Raw genomic sequence first — 21,983 nt, forward strand, 5'->3', positions numbered from 1 at the left:
ACACATGTATCTAGATTCTTAATAAATGTCCTACTTTTGCCAAAAATCCGAAATTAAACATTTCACAAAATTTCGGGGGGCGGGCCCGAAGGCCCCCCCTGCGTACGTGCCAGGTGGTAGATAAAGTAAATATCTGTAGTGGCGAAAGTACGATGAGCGGAGAGCTCGGATATCTTTTTTGAGGAAAACTTGGAGTAAACCATATAAGGATAAGACGGAGTGGTCACAGTAGGTCGAGTTCAATTTCACTAGTGCTTTACGATTATATTTACCCCACTTAACGAAATTTTCGAACACCCAATCTAGTGCTTAAACTTAGCACCGGAAACTGCACACGAACGTCACGTCTGTAAATTACTTGTGATCAAAATTTCCAACCAAATGTATGGAAAATTTCGACAACTAAGTGGCGATCTAGAAGAAGTCTTAACCTTATAAGATAGGAGCTCACACTTACCAACATTCAGAGAAAGTCCAAAAGCCGAAGATTCATTTTAATCCCATCTAAATCAATGGACTTAGATTTAAATTGTAAAATGGCATTCCTATAATATAACAAACATAAGGGAATTTTATCAGTTTTTTTTTTTCACTAGTTTTATCAATATATGTTAGACAGGCTGCGAAGCAACAACTGCTTCGCAGTTAAAACAAACAAAAAATTAAAACAAACAATTTTTTTCAAATATTTAATTTTCAACTTCGCTCTTTACTTCCTTCAGAAAAAACTTTGTTTTAATTAAAATCAATTTATTTAAAAAGCTATATAAGATAAAACTGAATAAAAGGTGCTTCTAATTTATTTAGTGGCTAGTCCTTCAAAATGCGAGGAAATGATTAATTATTCTGTAAAAACTTGTGCTAAGATCTTGTCTGAAATACAATGATTGAATGGCATGAGTTAATCAATGAAAAGCTTCTGCACCATTCACACATGTAACAACTTATTGAATTTGCTTTTTTTCTGCTTGGACCATTTAATCAGAGCATCCGGAATTATTTGCTATAGCTTTTGCTTGAGGTCTTAAAGTCTTTCCTTTAAGCCTAATTTGGAAAGAATGAGAAACTTAAGGAATAGGGGGAATCGGATCTAGCACAGAAGAAAAAATAGTCCCCAAAACTAAATCTACCATTTTGCGTCTTACTTCCTTTTTTAAGTCTACCCAAACTTAGGCATACTTGTCTTTTCAGACTGTAAAAAGTTGGGAAGGATAAAAAAATGGAATTAATCCCAGCAGACTTACCCGCTGTAAGTAAACACCAAGCTGCCCCATTTCTACCTTGTGCAGACTAAATTTACCTGAAATTAAACTACCAAGCTAACCCAAGTCTACTTAGTGTATACTAAATTTACCTAAAATTTGACTACCCAGCTGACCCAAGTATACTTTATGCAAACCAAATTTACTTAAATTTAAACTACCAAGCTGACCCAATTCTACTTTGTGCAGACTAAATTTACACAACTTTAAACTACCAAGGTGACCCAAGTCTATTTTGTGCAGATTAAATCTACCTAAATTTAGACTACCCAGCTGACCCAAGTCTACTATGTGCAGTCTAAATTTACCTAAATATAACTACCATGCTGACCCAAGTCTACTTTGTTCAGACTAAATTTACTTAAATTTGACGAAAAAACTGGCAAGCAGATGGGCCTTGGGGGGCTTTTGCATCTCGCCACTACCCTTTTGCAACTCGCAAAAGCTACTATAGGATAGCTTTTTGTTTGTTTCAAGTTTTAATGTAGCTCTTTTCTTACATCTGTCAAGCAATTTGGTGCTGTTTTGTTCTTTTATTAGCGTATTCAAGGGTGTATTAAGCATGCCGGGGTTGCTGCTCCGTTCAATCCCCGTTCGTGACGTAAAATTTGACTTTAACATGGCTTTGTTTCGAGAATAAGGGCTTATTTTGGTGCTATGTTTACTTTACACAACCAAACGTAAATTTGAAAATTCGTTATTTCATTTTTAGTTAAGCTGGGGTTCAAAAACTGCATTGTTATACTCAACAGGTTCCGTCGAATTCCGTTTTATGGTTTCTTAGTTCGCTCTCAAAGAAGTCCCTGTTTCTTTTTCGATATATTATCTTTTTTATCTTAAAAGATAAATTAAAAGTAATCTTAAAAGATTTTATTTTAAAAGTAGTTGAAAGAAAGAACTTGAATTGCTCGATCTTTAAGGCCGTGATTAAGTGAACTGACAGAGCTCGAAAATCCCATGTTAAAATTGAAAATTTATATTTAAAAAGTACTCAAGTATTCATTGGTAGAAGATACTGCTTTTAATATCAGGCCATAGCTTCTTGAAGATGCTACAAAACGTTTGCTAGGATTTTGCTCTATTTCCTCTAATTGGTTATAAATCTTAGAAAATGTCTAGCTCTTTTTCGCAAGTGTACTCTATGAAGGATATTGATTTTAGAACAAAATCGGTACTATCATGAGTAGAAGACAATAACCTGTAAGATGATTGCAACCATTTTTCGATGTATTTTCCTGTTTTCTAACAGTCCCATAGAATATTTTCAGCTACCTGATATTTTTACAAGTTTTTTGCCAGAAAGAATCGTTTTAGATCACCCTAGAGACCAAATTGACAAGCTGGTATAGTTAGCCTGCTATTTCCGCCAATGAATAAGTGCCATTTGAACGATTTTTGACAATTGACGGTCTCTAGAGAACTGAGAGACAGAAGGCTACCCTAACTTCAATTTTAAACCTCGATGTTTTCAAGTTCACTTAATCGCGGCCTTAATGCCGAAGAAAATCTTTTTTGTGCAATGATTTTTAATGACAAAATAAAAAAAAATACAACTGATTATTAATGACAGTTAAACAAGAATAAATTCTCTTTTTTTGTCACTGTTAAAATTATGTGTCGCACTCTATTATATTTTGATATAGTGCAGCCAAAAGCGTATCCAGGATTTTTGGGGGATGGGGGAGGTTTACAAAAAACTTTAAAAAATACATCAACATATTTTATATTCATATTGTTATGTTTTTAACAGTCGAACTAACATTTAACGGGGATCAAACCACCTTACCCCTCTGAATACGGCCATGAGTGCAGCCCGGTTATTGGAGTCAACCTTTTGATCCTAACGATAACGATCGTAGTTCAAAATATTCGTATGATTAGCAACTTTTTGTATCAGGAAGCAGACACGTCCTCAGGACTTATTCGTTGGGACCAATATTAACATTTTTTTAAGGGGGTGGTCAATAAAAGAAAAACTTATTAAATAATTTGAATAAGAATTATCCAAAAACACAAGGAAATTTGAGATTTTGGGAGGCTCAGGCCTCAAGGCCTCCTTGTATGGCTTATCCATAATTTTTTCGTGGGAGGAGGGTACAAAAGAACTTTGAGAAATGTATCAAAAATGCTTTATATTCATTTTTGTTAATCTTTTGAGTCAGACAAACCTTTAGGGGGGAGTTCAGACTCCCCCCCCTGAATACGGCCTTGCCTCCTTCATGGACACGTCCCTGTCAGTAAATGGAACGAATGAAAACTCAAATAGAGGCCAAACAGCACAATAGAAATTGAGTGATTATACTTTTAAAATGTCTGTTGCTTCAAAATATTACTACAATTTACTGGCTTAAGATTGCCCGCAGAAACACAGGAGAACCAATCAGATTCCTTAAAGGTGGAACTTTGTGGCGTCCCTTTCTGATATGCGCTCGATGAATAATCTGGTGGCATACAAAATATGCAACAAACGTGAACTAGTAAAATTAAAGCCAGCTTTGACTTGAACCTGTAGGAAAGCAATATCTCTTTTTTTCTTTGTATAAAGTCTAGAAACAGAGAAACATGAGAAGAAAGAGAAGGCACTTAAAAGTAAAATAAGATCCTTTCAAAATGGATAAATGAGGTTTTAGATGTAAGCAAGATGGAAAAGAGCTCGAAAATAGCATAATAAGATCCATTAAAAAAGAGTAGAAACTAGATAAGGGAGGTAGTGTTTGTTATTTTTTTTTATAAGTAGCAACGAATTATTTTTTTTCATGGATTTGCATAAAAATTAACTATACAGTTAAAAAAGAATTGGTGAATTAAAACGACTCTCTCTAAGATTAAAGCTCGTTATTAACAAAAAACAGACTTACGAACTTCTATGTATTCTTTCTTCTCTAATTTTTCTTATAGTTTTTTTTTCCTTGGTTGAAAAATTTTCTGGTCATAATATCTTGAAAGAAAGTAATATTATGGATAGAGTTGTACAGACCGAGTTTTGTAAGTGGAGTGGGTTAAGGAGCATATAATCTGGCCATTCTTTTAGACCTGCTTCAACCAAAGAGATTTTAACCAAGGCAGACCTGTGGTTGTTGGAACCATTTGTTATCAGAGAACTGGCGAATGTAGAGACCGAGAGTTGTTTAGACCGAGTTTTGTAAGTGGAGTGGGTTAAGGAGCATATAATCTGGCCATTCTTTTAGACCTGCTTCAACCAAAGAGATTTTAACCAAGACAGACCTGTGGTTGTTAGAACCATTTATTATCAGAGAACTGGCGAATGTGAAACATTTCTAGGTCGTTCCAAAAAAGTGAGGGTTTGAGCCCCGGCCTCTTCCTAGATATTGAGATTTTTACTATAGTTTTGTGTTCTCTTTATAATTTGCACATTTCATGTGAATTTTTTTAAAGTTACCGTTTACCTAAAAGGAAAAAGGGGCGTTGATTTTCTATAGTTCCTAGATAAAAAAAAAATTAAATTCATTGGTTTACGTCAGTAACAGATTTTGCAAGAAAATAATATTTTCCCTTAAGCCTATGTAAGAAAGAGGAGCCAAATAACCCCACCTTCTGTAAACCTGACTGATTACCCTCAATTCCTATGAGAAATTTAAGCCAGTTAAAAACAAAAGCAAAACTGAATTTCACCTGACTGGTTCTTCCATGTGAAATTTTGAGCCAGTAAAAAGAACGAAACGTTTTTGTGTCGCAAAAGCTTTTTGCAGTTAGTCTCTTTGTTTTTTTATGTGATTTAACCAATTAAGGCCTGTAATTAATTCAAATGATTCTCTGCAGAGGGCTTAGTAATTATGAAATCGTCTTGTCCCACTTGACCAAACTATTTCATCTGTTAAGAGTCTCTTTATCAAAAAATACTTCACATATTTATCACTTTGACACTGCTGCGAAAGGTCAATTATTGCTTAAGCTTTTTCTTACAGTTTTTTAGCCCAGTTCATCGAGACAATGTATAAAATTACTGTTAATAGTTCAGAAAGTTAAGAAATTAAATTGAATTACAAAAACTATCTTTAATTACACCTTTAAAATTTCCCTAGTGGAAATTAAAATGAGAAACTTCTTACTTGCTTATTGTTTTTGAGCTAACAACGGTAATTTTTAGAATGTGTTTGAAACCACATTTATAGACAATTTTATAACCATCGATATATTATGATAACCTATGTAAAATATATAGATATGTAAATCACAAGAGAAAAACCAATGTTCAAAGCATCCTCGTAGAGATTATCTACTCTCCAACCCTGGTCTACACCTTGAAGTACTCCTTTTTCGACCATACTTGGTACACTCGTGCAATGCCGTGTTTCTTCTTACCACGCAAGGCATACTTCGTGGTACCACGTTGTACGTTGTGCATACGGACATACGTTGTACATACTTCGTTGTACGCTGTTTTAAAAGTGTGCAACACCGCAACACTTAAAAACAAACTTTTAAAGAAGACATTAAAGCAGGGCCGTGTCCAGGATTCTGTATTGGGTAGGGGATTATCAGAAATTAAAATAAGCGTCACAAATGTGTTTTTATGCCTTTTATTACTTTTTTTTGCATGACAAACATTTGTGGTGAGATGGCTCAAACCCACCTATCCCTCTCCTGAATACGGCCTTGTACCGAAGCCTAGTAATTACCTACTCTTAGATAAGGGTTTCTGGAATTTCACTACAAGCACCAGACCAAGGGCCTCCCTTTCTCCATTCATTAGAATACCGTGAAAGACATCGTTGGTGTTTTAAAGACGAAAAACTTTTAATAATAAATCCATTGTTCCAAAAAAGGTCTGCCATTAACATTGACTCATCCTTTGTTTTTTTACCGCCCACATTGATTGTCTGATGCTCTAAAAGTAAACCCTTTGAATGACGCTTTGCAAATTTATTTTCTGCGTTTGTTCATAGAGATGCAAAAAACTAGGTCCACATGATTCCGGTTTGCAACTTTTAGGTTGGTTGCCCAGTACAGAATGCAAAAAAGGACTTGTCAGGTAGAATGCTAGTCACCAAACAAAACAATATTTATGAAAATGTCAATAGATCACTTTACTGTTTCCGTTTAGATTAGCGAAGATATTTTGTATTTAGCTTATGTCAGAGTTAGTGAACTAATGATAATGATAATGACTATTGAAGACACTCCAAAAAATTTTGTAAAGTAAGCATTTCAAAGCTTCCAATATCTGAGCCTAGAAACTTTCGCATGTAAGAGCACAATCCTACTGGCGTGTCTCCTGGAGTGGGTTCGATTCTACTCCTAAATAAAAAAAATTGTTTTTATTTAATTTCACTAAAGAATGCCTTTTAGGGTAGTTTCATTAAAAAATAGAATAAAAAGGAAAATTGCTTCCCCTAGAATTTGAAAAAGACATCCCCCTATCTTTTGCTGAGCTGTTGCCTGTAAACCCGGAAGAATCTTCAGATTACACACCCTTCCCATCGAGTTCTCGTTCTGGAATCTTTGAGGTTCAGTTAAGGCCCATTTACGATAAGTTTCTACTAATACCAAATTAAGCCCGTTCTGAAATTTTATTAGAGACCTTCATTAGATTACTGGTACACAGGTTAAATCCTGATTGTGAAGATTTCATTTCCTAAAAAAAAAAAATAGAAAAAACTTGTAACAATAAGATGTTGTTTAGTGGGGAAGCAATCAAAGGTTCCCTGGTATGTAAGGACGTAGGGTGTTGGTATTAAGTCTACAACTCCTCATCCGAAACCCAGATATTTTAAATAATTTCCTTTATTTTTCGAACAGTTCCCCTAACAAGTCACTAAATATTAAATACAAACAAGGGCAAGGATAAATATGACCATACAAAGAGACGTAATGTCTTTATTAGCGTATCGATAGTACCGGTTCAGAACTAATCATCCCCCCCCCAAAAAAAAGTCCTGAAAAACTACCTTTCAGAAATACTCTGAGATATGGATTCTATAATGTGTAGAAGTTATTATGTCTATCCCTCACAGTGCAGCAGGGGCGTAATTTTCTATGGGGCAGGGAGACAACTGCTCCTCCCAAATTCGATTTGCCCTCCCCCCGAGCCAAGTTTGTCCCCTCCCCCCGCTAAAATTTAGTTTCATCGAAAATCTTATATATATATATATATATATATATATATATATATATATATATATATATATATATATATATATATATATATATATACTAGCTGTTAGGGTGGCAGTTCGCGCCACCCCAACACCTAGTTGGTGGGGGTGCTTCGCGCCCCCCGCGCGCGTAAGTCGTTATACATATATATATATATATATATATATATATATATATATATATATATATATATATATATATATATATATATATATATATATATATATATATATATATATATATATATATATATATATATATATATATATATATATATATATATATATATATATATATATATATATATATATATATATATATATATATATATATATATATATATATATATATATATATATATATATATATATATATATATATATATATATATATATATATATATATATATATATATATATATATATATATATATATATACATATATATATATATATATATATATATATATATATATATATATATATATATATATATATATATATATATATATATATATATATATATATATATATATATATATATATATATATATATATATATATATATATATATATATATATATATATATATATATATATATATATATATATATATATATATATATATATATATATATATATATATATATATATATATATATATATATATATATATATATATATATATATATATATATATATATATATATATATATATATATATATATATATATATATATATATATATATATATATATATATATATATATATATATATATATATATATATATATATATATAATATATATATATATATATATATATATATATATATATATATATATATATATATATATATATATATATATATATATATATATATATATATATATATATATATATATATATATATATATATATATATATATATATATATATATATATATATATATATATATATATATATATATATATATATATATATATATATATATATATATATATATATATATATATATATATGTTTTTAACTACGTAAAACTTGCGAATATACAACATTCTTCGATGTCCCATTGTCTGTGCATATAATAGATTGTCAGGTTTACCGACTCTTGAACATGCAACATAAAATATGTGAAAAACACATTGGAAAAACAATCCGTATTCAGATCTAGACCTAATGATTGCCCTTGAGCTTTGTTGATAGTGATTGCTAATCGAACATTCCCTGTGTCCCCGTCGTTATTTATATAACCCCTGTGCCCCCGGCATCCCCCTTGTAGTTGTGCCCCTGTGTCCAGGTCGTCATTTATATTCCCAGTGTCCCGGTCGTTATTTGTGTCCCAGTGTCCCAGTCTGTAATTTCTCTTTGAGCGTCCCAGTCGTCATTTATATTCCCTGTGTCCCGGTCGTCACTTGTGTCCCGGTGTCCCGGTATGTAATTTATCTTTGAGTGTCCCAGTCTGTAATTTCTCTTTGAGTGTCCCGTACGTCATTTATATTCCCTGTGTCCCGGTTTTTAGTTTTCTTTTTCTCCTCTATTTTGCATTTTTTTTCCTTTTTTTAGTTATTTTTCTTTTTCAGTTTTCAGTTTTTTTAGTTTCTTTTTATTAGTTTTATTTTTTTGTAGTTTTTACCTTTTTTTAGTTTTTTTTCTTTTTTAGTATTTATTTTTTACCTTTTTTTTAGTTTTTTAGCTTTTTTAGTTTTTTTTAGTATTTTCTTTTTGGTTTTTTTTGTAGTTTTTGCCTTTTTAGTTTTTTTCTTCTTTTGTATTTTACCTTCTTTAGTTTTTTTTCTTCTTTTGTATTAATGCTGAAGCCAAGGTTCGAACCTGGAACCTCTCGGACCTGGAACATAACGCTTTACCAACTCAGCTACTTCGGCTTGAATAGATACGTCAGTTGACAAACATGACGTCAGTCGACACACAAACATGACGTCAGTAGACAGACACACAGACAAACAACTTATTTTTATATGTATAGATATATATATATATCGCACCTTTATTGTACCAAATTGCTCATTTTTAAATTTTTACTGCCATTTTCACTTGCTTTGGGAAAATTGGCTCCAACTTTGCCCCCTAACTCAGGATTTTGACAAAAGTTACGCCATTGCACTGCAGATAATAGGAAGAGATGGGAGTTAAGTCTTCCACCAAAGAAAAGTCTCGAGAGCTGGTGTTACCCCCTTCTCATAAAATTGTGCACCGTGAAATGGGAACTCCCATCTCATATACGTATATATCTATATCTATATATATAAAAATAAGTTGTCTGTGGATCTGTGGATGGATCAGGTGACGTCATGTTTGTTCACATATGACGTCTGAATTATTTCACACTAATACAAAAGAAGAAAAAAACTAAAAAAGGTAAAAACTACAAAAAAAACTAAAAAAAAAAAAAAAAAAAAAAGCTAAAAAACTAAAAAAAAACTAAAAAAAGGTAAAAATCTAATAACTAAAAAAAACTGAAAAAAAATAAAAAAAAGGCAAACTACAAAAAAAATAAAAACTAATAAAAAAACTAAAAAAGCTAAAAAACTAAAAAACTAAAAAAAAACTAAAAAAAGGTGAAAAACTAAAAAAAACTAAAAACTAAAAAAGAAAAAAACTAAAAAAAAGGAAAAAACTGAAAAATAAAAGAGAAAAAGAAAACTAAAAAAATATGAATAAATATATATAAAAATAAGTTGTTTGTGGGTTATGTCTGTCTGTCTGTCTGTCGAGTGACGTCATGTTTGTTCGCATATGACGTCTGAATTATTTCACACTAATACAAAAGAAGAAAAAGACTAAAAAAGGTTAAAACTACAAAAAAAACTAAAAAGAAAAAAAAACTAAAAAAGCTAAAAAACTAAAAAAAACTAAAAAAAGGTAAAAATCTAATAACTAAAAAAAAACTCAAAAAAAAAAAAAAAAGGCAAAAACTACAAAAAAAATAAAAACTAATAAAAAAACTAAAAAAGCTAAAAAACTAAAAAAACTAAAAAAAACTAAAAAAAGGTAAAAAACTAAAAAAAACTAAAAACTAAAAAAGAAAAAAACTAAAAAAAAGAAAAAACTGAAAAATAAAAGAGAAAAAGAAAACTAAAAAAATATGAATAAATATATATAAAAATAAGTTGTTTGTGGGTTATGTCTGTCTGTCTGTCTGTCGAGTGACGTCGTGTTTGTCCGCATATGACGTCTGAATTATTTCACACTAATACAAAAGAAGAAAAAAAACTAAAAAAGGTAAAAACTACAAAAAAAACTAAAAAGAAAAAAAAACTAAAAAAGCTAAAAAACTAAAAAAAACTAAAAAAAGGTAAAAAACTAAAAACTAAAAAAAAACTGAAAAAAACTAAAAAAAGGCAAAAACTAAAAAAAAAAACTAAAAACTAATTAAAAAACTAAAAAAGCTAAAAAACTAAAAAAACTAAAAAAAACTAAAAAAAGGTAAAAAACAAAAAAACTAAAAACTAAAAAAGAAAAAACTAAAAAAAAGGAAAAAACTGAAAAATAAGAGAAAAAGAAAACTAAAAAAATATTAATAAATATAAAAAATATAAATATAAATATAATATAAATTAGCAATCAACAAAGCACCGAGACACAAATGACGACCGGGACACAGGGAGTATAAATGACGACCAGGACATAAGTAAAAAAATAAAAATAAAAAAACTAAAAAAATGGCAAAAACTACAAAAAAACTAAAAACTAATAAAAAAACTAAAAAATCTAAAAATCTAAATAAACTAAAAAAGAAAAAAAAGAAAAAAGGAAAAAAATAAAGGAGAAAAACAAAACTAAAAAACGAATGTATATACAGACCGGGGCACCGGTTTTCGTCTGGAATACGTCTATGGTTTTGAGAGCTGTGATTGTTTCTGGCCAGTTTTCTGTTCCATAAAGAATTACAAGCCCAAGCAGGGCGTTGAAGATTCACAGCTTTGTGTTTTAACTAATACTTGGTTTCCACCATAGGTGACGATTTAACCTCCCCATAGCAGCAGATGCCTTGGCTATTCTTGCTTGTATTTCAGGGAGAAGGGAGCCGTCGGCAGCAATGATAGAGCCCAAGTGTGTCAACTGCTGAACCACGCCGACAGTAGTTTTTTTTTGTCCAGGGTCACAGGAAGATTTGTGATGCTCAGAGGATGGATCAACAACTATAATCTTGGTTTTAGCCCTGTTGAAGTTTAGTCCGGCTCTCGCATTTTTTTTTCGTGTAGGATGTCAAGTGCTTCCACCAGTTGGTCCATGGATATCGCCATGAGTGCCAGGTCGTTGGCAAAGTCAGCGTCCGAGAGGATATGACTGCCAAATTTAAGTCTAAATCTGTTCCTTGAGGTCGTCTTCGCCATGACGTGGTCTGTGATGACATTTCGGGCACAACCTAGTCAAACTCTGTATAAATTCGGAAGTACTGGCTGCGTCGGCTGTTTCTTGGACGCAGCCTTCTGTTTCGTGATGGAGTACTTCGAAGAGTCTGTGGTATTTATCTGGGAGGCCGATGGAATTAAAGATGTTCCACTAGGCATCCCGGTCGACTAAATCAAAAGCAGCTCGAAAGTCGACAAAGGAGATGAATGCTTTCTGTTGAAACTCTCTGGTTTTCCCGACTTTTAATATTTGCTCCGTTGATTATGGCTTTAAGTTAAAATTCCGTTGATTATGGCTTTAAGTTAGATAGTTTAAATAATTGTTTTGTACCAAAGAAAAAATAAACAACTGAAATTTTTTGGACCATTTAAAAACGTATAGTACTTACCCATTTAAAGCATCATGACCCGTCCCCCACTAAAAACCATCTGTTGGTGCTTTGGTATTAAATACATTGTTGCAAGTAATTTAATTGTATTTTTATGGTTCTACGATTATATCTTTCCAGAATGCGAAAGGGTTCATCAAGATTGATAAGGTGTCAGATATTTTTTCACGTGAAGTAATTTCTGGCTATTCCTAGCTTTATGATCGATCTTTATTAACGCCACCCTCCCCTCCACTATCTCTCTCTCTCTCTCTCTCTCTCTCTCTCTCTCTCTCTCTCTCTCTCTCTCTCTCTCTCTCTCTCTCTCTCTCTCTCTCTCTCTCTCTCTCTCTCTCTCCCTCTCTCTCTCTCTCACTCATCCTGCTCTCACTGTCCTTCTTTTCCTGTCTTTCACTGATTTCCCCTAACTTCATTTGGGTATCCCTTCCGCATTTCTAAAGTTAATAGTTTTTTTCAGTAATTTCTGACAGTCCCTCCTCTTAGGAAACCTACTGTAAGGCCTTGATATTAACTCCTTTGCTGTGTATATTTACGTATACTTTGTTTGATCATCTTTTTATATCTTTGCAGAATGTGGAAGGACTCTCCAAGAAAATAAAGGTGCATTTAAATCTCCGTTCTATATGAATTCTTCAACAGAAAATTCAGCTACTTCTTTTGTCATAGAAGAAACTGGTGAACGGTGTGAATGGCGCATAACAGCAACACACGGAGAGCGAATTGTCTTGAATATATCTGATATGGATTTGCATCACTCGGATCATTGTCGAAGTGACTTCCTGGAAGTAAGAGATGGTTATTGGCACAGGTCCCCTTTATTAGGTAAATTATTACGTAAATAGTATGTCTCACTTTTTAAAAAGTCCATTTTAATGGTAAAGTTTCTCAATTTGTTGTAGCACAGTGGATTGATGCTTTTCTTGGCAATACGAGGACCCGGGTTCGAACCCCGCCGCAGCAATGTTTGGCGATAGGCTTGCTATTTGTCCCTCTAAAAAAGATCCAGCCACTGAAACGTCAATTCGACGCACTATGCGCCAGCAACGGCTTTAGAGGATCTTTATCCTTTTAGTATGTCAATCAATTTTTATGTTTTTTGGGTAACTTGGATGTAATTTTTCTTTAAAGGGGCCAATATTGAATGAGGGACGCCCTTATGAAGTAAATTTCTCTATGGCACTAGATATTTTAGACAACTTTAGTTTTTGAAATGGTTGACAGCCAGGAAGATGAAAACTGACTAAAAGGAAACAGTTATAAGTAAAAGTGAAAACACCAAATGTACCTAGAAATTTTAGGTTGAAGTTTCTACAAATTTTGAAATTATTGAAAAATGGCATCCCTTCCGCTCAAAATAGCATCCAGTATTAGAAATGAGTTTTTCCTTGTTGCAACAATAAGGTAAATTACTAAAATCCTAATTAATTACTCAAAACCAAATTCGTTCAAGAAGTTTTGTTCTAGCAGGAAACCAGAAAGAATGATGTCCATTTGGACATAAAACTTTCTAGAAATACGTTGCATATAGTAGATGGAGTTAATATTTAAAGAAGCTAAGAGGATCTTTTTGGAAAAACCAGATAATAATAATTTATTTTTAGCCCACGTCACACACAAAAAAGACACTTGGATTATCATAAAAAAAAGAAGAAAACATGCTACATCAAGGCTGTGTACAGAATTTTTATTCGAGGGGGCTACAAAAAACTTTAAAAAACGCATCAAAAATCTGTTATATGCATTTACGTTTTGACGAATCGGACAACAATTTATGGGGATTCAAACCTCATCCCTTCTAGATACGGCTTGCAATACGCACATGAAATGCATCAGAATTTGAAAACATAACACTCGAAGAGTATGATAACGTAAAAAAAAGAGAATAAAAAAAGAAGAGAATACACTACATTTATTCAACAATGAGATTAATTAAAAGACTGAAAAAGGGATGATGGGAGTAAAAAAGGGATGACTAGAGGAAAATCCGTGTTTTTAGCTTCTGACTACCTGTTTGGTGCCATCTTAAAGATAGTAGAAGATAGAAGGATCAAAAGAAGCAGAATAAAGTCTTCTCAGTTCATTTTAATTATACTTACCTTGATTATCAGTTTACGTCATATAAATGTAAGAATAAATCTATCACAAACTGCTGATTCTATACTACCCTCAATTTCTTAAAATTATGACAATCAAACAGTTTGAGGTGTCAAACTGTAAGTAAGGAGCGATTCGACCCAATAGCAACCATAACTCTAAAATCGGAACTTTGACATTTGTGCTGACTCATTAAGGTTAATGCCACTCATCAAAAGGTACAAGCCCGAAAAAATTTGCAATATTTACGAAAAAGGGGGGAATTACCAAGAAGTAGAGGAATCTTAATAAAAATCGCACTGTCAGGTTCAATGTATCAGAGAATCATACTACAGAGGTTTCAAACTCCTATCGTGAACAATGTGGAACTTTGATTTATTTTTGCCAGAAGAAAGATCACGGATGCACCTGTTTATTTTTTTCCCACACGGGCGATTGTATCAAACCAATGGTACTTGAATATCAGAATTTATTGTGTAGCGAGAGCAACACTTTGGTTTTGTCCCTTTTTTTTGTTTTTTTTTCCAATGCCACCGATCTCAGCTTATTCCTGGAAATTGGTAAGGGTCTAACCTTTTTACGGAAAGTGTAGACCTCAAGCCGGATTGATGAATATGACATTACATTTTGGAAAGCTCTGCAGAACTCTTGCCTGGGGCCAAAAAGGATGGTTTTCGCTTGTCCACGAGCCAGAGCCTATGGTGTGTGAAGTGAAGAGGGGTTATATAGCCTATGTCAGAGAGGAGTATCTGAAGTCGTGTAGCCGAGCTTTCGTTTCATCAAACCATGTTTCTGCTTTCGAGTGGAAAGCTCCGTTCTAGCAGGCAAGCAGGCAGGCACCACTTTCAAATTGAAGATGGACTAAATCCATATATGCGGCAGTTACCCGGCCCCACAGCCAATATATCTTCTTTGAGTGATAAATAGAAAAGTTTACAGAAGCAAAAATTTGGCATTTTCCCACGGGTCCGAAAGTGCTGCCATCTATTGTTTCTACCCGTTTCTGTTCGTGATTTCAGCTGAGTTTATCATTCGGTTTTTCGAACTTGGGATTACGGTAGAGAAATGGTATCAGATGTGCCTAATAAACTTTGAAAGTTCTCTCATTGCTAAAGAAATTGAACCTTATCCTTTGCTCCTTTCTAAGTGGTGACGTTAGAAAGTTGGCCTACGGCAAAAAAATCAACTTTTTAACTAAGACAGATAGAATTTTTTTTCGACGGCAATTGATAGCTCTTGATGACCTGATAAAAGTATATGACATCCATTGTTTGGTACAAAAATTCCTTCATGAGGTATGCTAGTTTGAAAGTTTCAAGTGGTTGACAACTTCATAGTAAGGTATACACTGAAACAAAATCTAGGCCGATACAAATTGTGAGACATATAGAGGAATTGTAAGCAACAATCGGCTGTTAGGTAATAATCACCTTCGGAAATGAGGGGTTAGCAACTTTTGCTAGTTGGTGTATCTATTATTTGTTTCAAATATATTTGATGGTAAATCCAATTTGGTTTCAGCAGTAAGACATGTGGGGGATTTGTAAGTAACAATCCGCTGTTAGGCTACAGTCAACTTCAGAGATGAGGGGTTTGCAACTATGCTAGTTGGTGTACCCATTTATTTGTTTCCGGTGAACTTGATGCCTATCTCGGGAGAGGGACTTATAAGTAAGAATCGGTTCACTTTGGGCGAGAAACGGCTAATAGCTCATAATCATCTTCGGCAATGAGGGGTTTGCCATTTTTGCTAGTTGGTGTACCTATTATTTGTTTCCGGTGTATTTGATGGTTAAACCAATTTGGTTCCAGTGGTAAGACATGTAGGGGACTTGTAAGTAATAATCGGCGGTTGGGGTACAATCATCTTCAGCACTGAGGGGTTTGCAACTTTTGCTAGTTGGTGTACCCATTTATTTGTTTCCCTTGAACTTGATGTCTGTCTCGGGAGAGGGATTTGTAAGTAAGAAACTGTTCACTTTCGGCTAGAAATTTATGAAAATTGGTGCACATTGTATTCGATCTCTTTAAATCCGACAGAACTAAGAGTTTACGCAACGGGTACAAAAGATAACGTAAAACAATGTTTCGTAATAGTTAATGTCACCTATGGTATTTTAATCCTGAAAAAACTATGGATAGCTTTATAATACCAACTAGATTATATAAGATATTGTTCCAAGTTATATCCGTCACGATGTCTACGATTGAAAAGGACAAAGTTCAACTGGCTGCAAAGTCAATTTACTCCCTTCTTTCGATATTATTTTGTAGTTGTTGATTTTTCAACGCTGAGGAATAGCCTTTGGTCATATGATAACTGATTATGTTCTTGTTTGAACATACCGTTTTAAAAACTTCGATAGGCTGACAACTTCATTATTTAACCGATAGTGAAGAAACAAGCAAAAACGAGAATGTAAAACAGTGAGATAGTTTCGTAATCTATAATTAATAGAATGTCATCTGTGGTATTTTGGTCCTAAAAAGTTAGAGATAGCTTTATAATACCAACTAGATTATATAAGATATTGTTCCGAGTTTTTATCCGTCACGATGTCTACGATTAAAAAGGATAAAGTTTAGCTGGCTGCAAAGTCAATTTAGTCCCTTCTTTTGATACTATTTTGTTGTTGTTTTTGCAACGCTGAGGAATAGCCTTTGATAAGGTGATTACTGATCGATAGCAAAGAAACAAAACCAAAGTGTGCTCTCGCAAAACTTTAGTCGGCGAAGCCGGACAAAGGTTGCTGCAAGACTTTACGTTGCCCGGGCAACGTAGGTCTAGTTTGATACTAAAATCAAAAGCTCTCGTGCCCAAAAGATTGAAAAGTAGCTAGGTCTCCTCTCAAGTCTTTTCTCCATAAATTATCTGATCGAAATTTTGAGATATCAATTTTTTGGCATATTTGGATTGTCCAATTACTGTGCCATCTGGGTATGAAATGATCCCCACAGACCCTGAAGAAATGGCTATAAGTTATGAAATTTGCCAAGTGTTTAGATATAGTATTCGTAATTAAGAAGCATACAGATATTTTTCAGGGGGCTGGAGATTTTCCTTGAGAGGAGATATCGGGGTCCAATTTTTCAGGAAAAATTTCAGATTAGGGAATTAGCCAAAATTCATGTGAAAAATTCTTAAATTTGCCAAGTGTTTAGATATAGTATTTGTAATTGAGAAGCATACATACATTTTCCAGGGGGGTCTACGAGAGGGAATGGAAATTTTCTTGAGAGAAGATATCAGAGTCCAACTTTTCAAAAAAAATTTCAGAAGAGGGAATTAACCAAAATTCCAGTGAAAAATTCTTTGTATTTATCTTACTTTTTCTTTGGAGACTCAATTTCGGATGTGAAGATGTTCCGGAGAAGTGTCGTGGGAAAGTTTTCAGTGGGGTTGGAATTGCCTGGGATATTCTCTCATGGGGGCAGGAATTTTCCACGAGAGGAAATTTATATTGGGGGGGGGGATATCCTGGAAAAACTTTTATGGGGTTGAATTTCAAGCATGATTTGAAATCGATCAGAATTTAAATAAAAAACAAGTCATTTTAAATCAAAGTAAGGAGATTTTTCCAATCGGAATTGTCCGCAGGAAATTTTCCAGGAGGTATTTTCAACGACGATGGAACCGGGGAATTTTTGGGGGAGTATTTTAGGTTTAAGAATCTTCTGAAGAATTTCTGAAGAATTTACGAAGAATTTCCATGGAAGGGCGGAGGCAGATTGTCTTGCATTATTTGAAAAATGATTAGAAATTAAATAAGAATACGAGTTTTTTCAACTGACAGTAAGCAACAACATTAAAACTTAAGACGAACGGAAATGATTCTGGATATGATAGAGAATACTTTATCAACATCTCGCTCTTTACGCTAAAGTTTGATTTTTGTCCGAAATCCTCAACAACGACTAGAGAAACACATGGGCCGTTTAGTTGAAATGAGAAGCTTTTTTAAAATACTAAGAAACTTCAGCAAGAACAGCGACGTATTAATGAAGGGGCACCCACTCTATATTATCCGGGATAAATTTTTTTTCGTTTTAAGTGTTAATGTCGTACCTTACTTTCAGTTGAAAAAACTTCTTTTTTTAATTTCGAAAAAGCGCGTTTGTTTGTAACTTGTCAAGATTTTTTTCAACTTTTACTTTTTTTATTTTATTTTAATTTTAAATTTTGTCTCATTATAGCTATTGATGGTGGGATCAAAGGAAATTTTTGTACTTTGATTACAATACTTTGATTGTTATTATTATTTTTTATTATTATAGGTATTATATTATAAATACATACACATAAAGTATGAACATATTATACATATACTATGTTTTGTATGTATTTGTGTTATATATTATGTGTTACTATTATTTGTTCTGTTCGATTGCTATTACTGTTATCGTTTGAGATTAATATTGAGATTAATGTACAATGGCTAAAGTGAGTATGTAAAACTCTTGAGTAGATTCCTCCGGGAAGTATCAAGCATATCTTCCTCAACTTTTTCAAACACCCTCGCTTTAAAACCATGCCTGAAACAACAATTGTTATGGTATGACGTATGTAGTAAACATGTCTACTTTTATGTAATCTATATATATAATCACGTCGTGAAATCACGTTTTCAAATCACGTCTGACGTCGGTGCAGCAGTACGCCTGTCTTCTTTTTACCTTCCTTTGAGTGCTAATACCTGAAAGATGAAAATTGAATTTGTCAGCAGGTAACATGTTACCTGCGCTATGAGAAAGAAGTTGACCCACATTATCAACTATTAGTTTTCTGCATGCCAGATTCTTAAACAATATCATCTCTGGAAGTTTTGTGCTGGTGTATCTACCATCAATAATGACGATTTATTTCGGTAGTCAAAAGAAACTTAATCACTTACTGTCATGACAATGCCCACATACATTTCACCAATAGTGCTTCTTTTGTAGTTCAGATATTTGTCTTTGTCAGCATTCAATGCTACGATAATCCTGTTATGTGCACATACTTTCTTGAGATATTTCATCTTCACTTGTTCATCATTGCTTTTAATCTGTTCAATGATTTTATCTATTGGTAAAATACCAATGATAATATTAACGCAAAGCAATTCATTGCTTTTCATTGAATTGCCTATAATTTCCTTGGCAATCTCATCCATCCATATCCTTGTAATTTTTCCCTTAATTGCATTGTCTATTATCGCATTATTGATACACAGGTAACAGTGACGACACATACACAAGATATGATTTATGAGATTGATGCTGGGGTGCGCCCATCTTACTTTAAGGTTCCGTTGACTGGTAATACCAAAATGATGACGATATGATGTATCAACTGGTAACGTGTTACCTGCGCTATGAGCAAGAAGTTAGCCCTTATCATCAGTCCTCAGGACATTATAAAAAGGATACCTGACCGGTTGTAGTTATTACAATTTTGGAGATCAACACTAGTTTCATTAGCCATCAAATGAATATCAACCACTGCATTTTAAACTACTGTGGTATGCATATTCTCAGAATGATGCCAAAAAATGTACCTGGAAACAAATCATTGATAGTATTTGCCAAAAATCCAACTCAAATTGAGAAACTGATTGCGCAATTAACTTGTTACCTTATAGTGACGCGTAAAATCAGTTGGCCAGCGTCCCAAAAACAATACATTGATTGCCTGGAATATATTTCTATAACAGAATATCGTCAATGACGTGTTGGCACAGTCGAGTAGCGTTACATTCTTTTATCATAAGAAATCATACTCATATATTAGACATGAATCTCCTAAAATCAATAAAAACTGCTTAGAAGTTAAAAATGTGTGATTAGAAAAGAAAACATGTCACCATCTATATCTGTAATAACGACATCTATGTCTTCGTTTATGTAGATGGCAACATAGGGGGAATCGCCATCAAACCATCTTCATGATATTAAGCCGCTATGGAAGAAAAGAGTGTGGGGTAGGACTGCGCTTAAAGCACCATACTACTCTTATGTGTCCGTATTTGTTGGCTAACTGGACGATTTTGTCAGTACATATGTTATCACCCATACGAACCCAAAACCTTAGCTTCGCTCCTCACTTAAGGTATATATTTGCATATTGGAGGGGTGGTTGGGAAAATTTGATATATAATGGATGATGTAGTTAGATTCAGAATGAATTTATAATGCTAAAGTTATGTCTACTTCTTGGCTATCTCATTGGTGAGCTAATCAGAAAATTTATCCTATTATTTCCCCCTTTGTTTTCCCAAGCACCCGCGTTTCTGAACCAAAATTGACCACTGTAACTCCCAATATTTTAACCTTGAAGTGAGCCAGTGTGATAGAGAATTAGCTCAATTAAGATCGTTAGTATAATTGTGATTATTTATTTTTAAGGAAAGTTTTGTGGAACCGTTCAAAACTTGGAGCCAATCATTTCAAACGGGAATCGTATGCTTGTTACCTACGTCACATCAAGCAAACATCTAGGTCATCGAGGATTTGCCGCTAGTTATGAAGGTAATTTCTCACCAAATGTTTTCCAACAGCCTCATTAACTAATTTTTTTTTCCAAAATTTTTAGCATTTTAAATGGTATATAATTAAAAGCAGGCATATTCTTTAATTGATTGTAGTTTAGGTAACGTGTCTATCAGGGCCGTATCCAGGATCTATTTTTTGAGGGGAAGTGGGGAGTTAAAAGTTATTTTTTCTGGATGAAGGGGAAGGGGTTAGAAAAACTTTAAAAACGCCTTAAAGTTTGTTTATATTCATTTTTGTTACGTTTTTACGAGTCGGACTAACATTTCCGAGGCGGGGGGTCAAAATCCCCCTAACCCCCTGGATATGACCTTGGTATCTATTAAAATATAGGCTTACAATTAACATAAAGAGCTTTATACATTAAGTGACGAAATGCCGTTAAGAGTTTACACCGAGGAAAAAATCTCAGAGAAGTTTTAATCTTGGAAGTAGTTTAGTTTTAGTAACTTTCAAAAAGATCTTCGACTATCGACTATCGAGTATCGAGAGTATCGAGTATCGAGTAAAATTCTTCGACTATCGAGAAGCTTCAAGTTTAAAGAAGTTTATTGCTAATGAAGTTTATATGATAATTATTGTGATGTTTAATGTTTGCATTACATGTAATAAATTTTGCTATTTAAAGTAGTTTCAGTTGATATTTTATTTGTATTTAAACAGTACAAAAAGTCAAACTTAGTCAACAGTACAAAAAGTCAAAATTCTCCTCTGTTTGTTTTACAAAATCTTCCCAAATAGCACCCTCAAGCGGTTAACAAGAAGATTTACCCATATTTCAAAACAAGTAACCTTAACATCCCTCCTTAGAAAAAAACAACAAAAAATACTCCACCGTATTCCTTACAAAGACTTTCCAGTTAACACCCTCGGCAAATTAACAAGAAGATTTGACCACATTTCAAAACAAGTAAGTTGAACGCTTGACTCAATCATAAAAAATGTGTTAGTTCAACATTGTTGCCAGGATTACATAATCCAGTTTGGTTTGTGGTGGATCCCTCCTCTACTCCTAATTTGTATGGTTAATTCCTAGAGTGAAGTTTTCAATTAGAGTATGTTGAAATGTAACGAATGAAATTCAGTGAATTAAAGCTCACTTTTTATCTGATAGATAATTATTTCCGGTTCTTTTTTTACTATTCTTTTTTCTCTTTTTGTTTTCACTTTTTCTATTTCCACTGTAGCTCTCTATATTTTATCTGTTTTGCTTTCTT

At 33.1% G+C, this 21,983-nt stretch overlaps 1 protein-coding gene across 1 annotated transcript in view; it reads left to right on the forward strand.

The window, feature by feature from the left end:
- The window catches only part of LOC136038582 (protein tolkin-like), a 150,507-nt gene that overhangs the window by 91,235 nt on the left and 37,289 nt on the right, over positions 1–21,983 (forward strand). The window contains exons 7-8 of the mRNA XM_065721778.1: positions 12,715–12,966; positions 20,623–20,745. Coding sequence (XP_065577850.1) covers positions 12,715–12,966; positions 20,623–20,745 — 375 coding nt within the window. The remainder of the gene's footprint in view (positions 1–12,714; positions 12,967–20,622; positions 20,746–21,983) is intronic.

Source organism: Artemia franciscana, chromosome 18, assembly GCF_032884065.1.
Source record: "Artemia franciscana chromosome 18, ASM3288406v1, whole genome shotgun sequence".
NCBI classification, from domain to species: Eukaryota; Metazoa; Arthropoda; class Branchiopoda; order Anostraca; family Artemiidae; genus Artemia; species Artemia franciscana.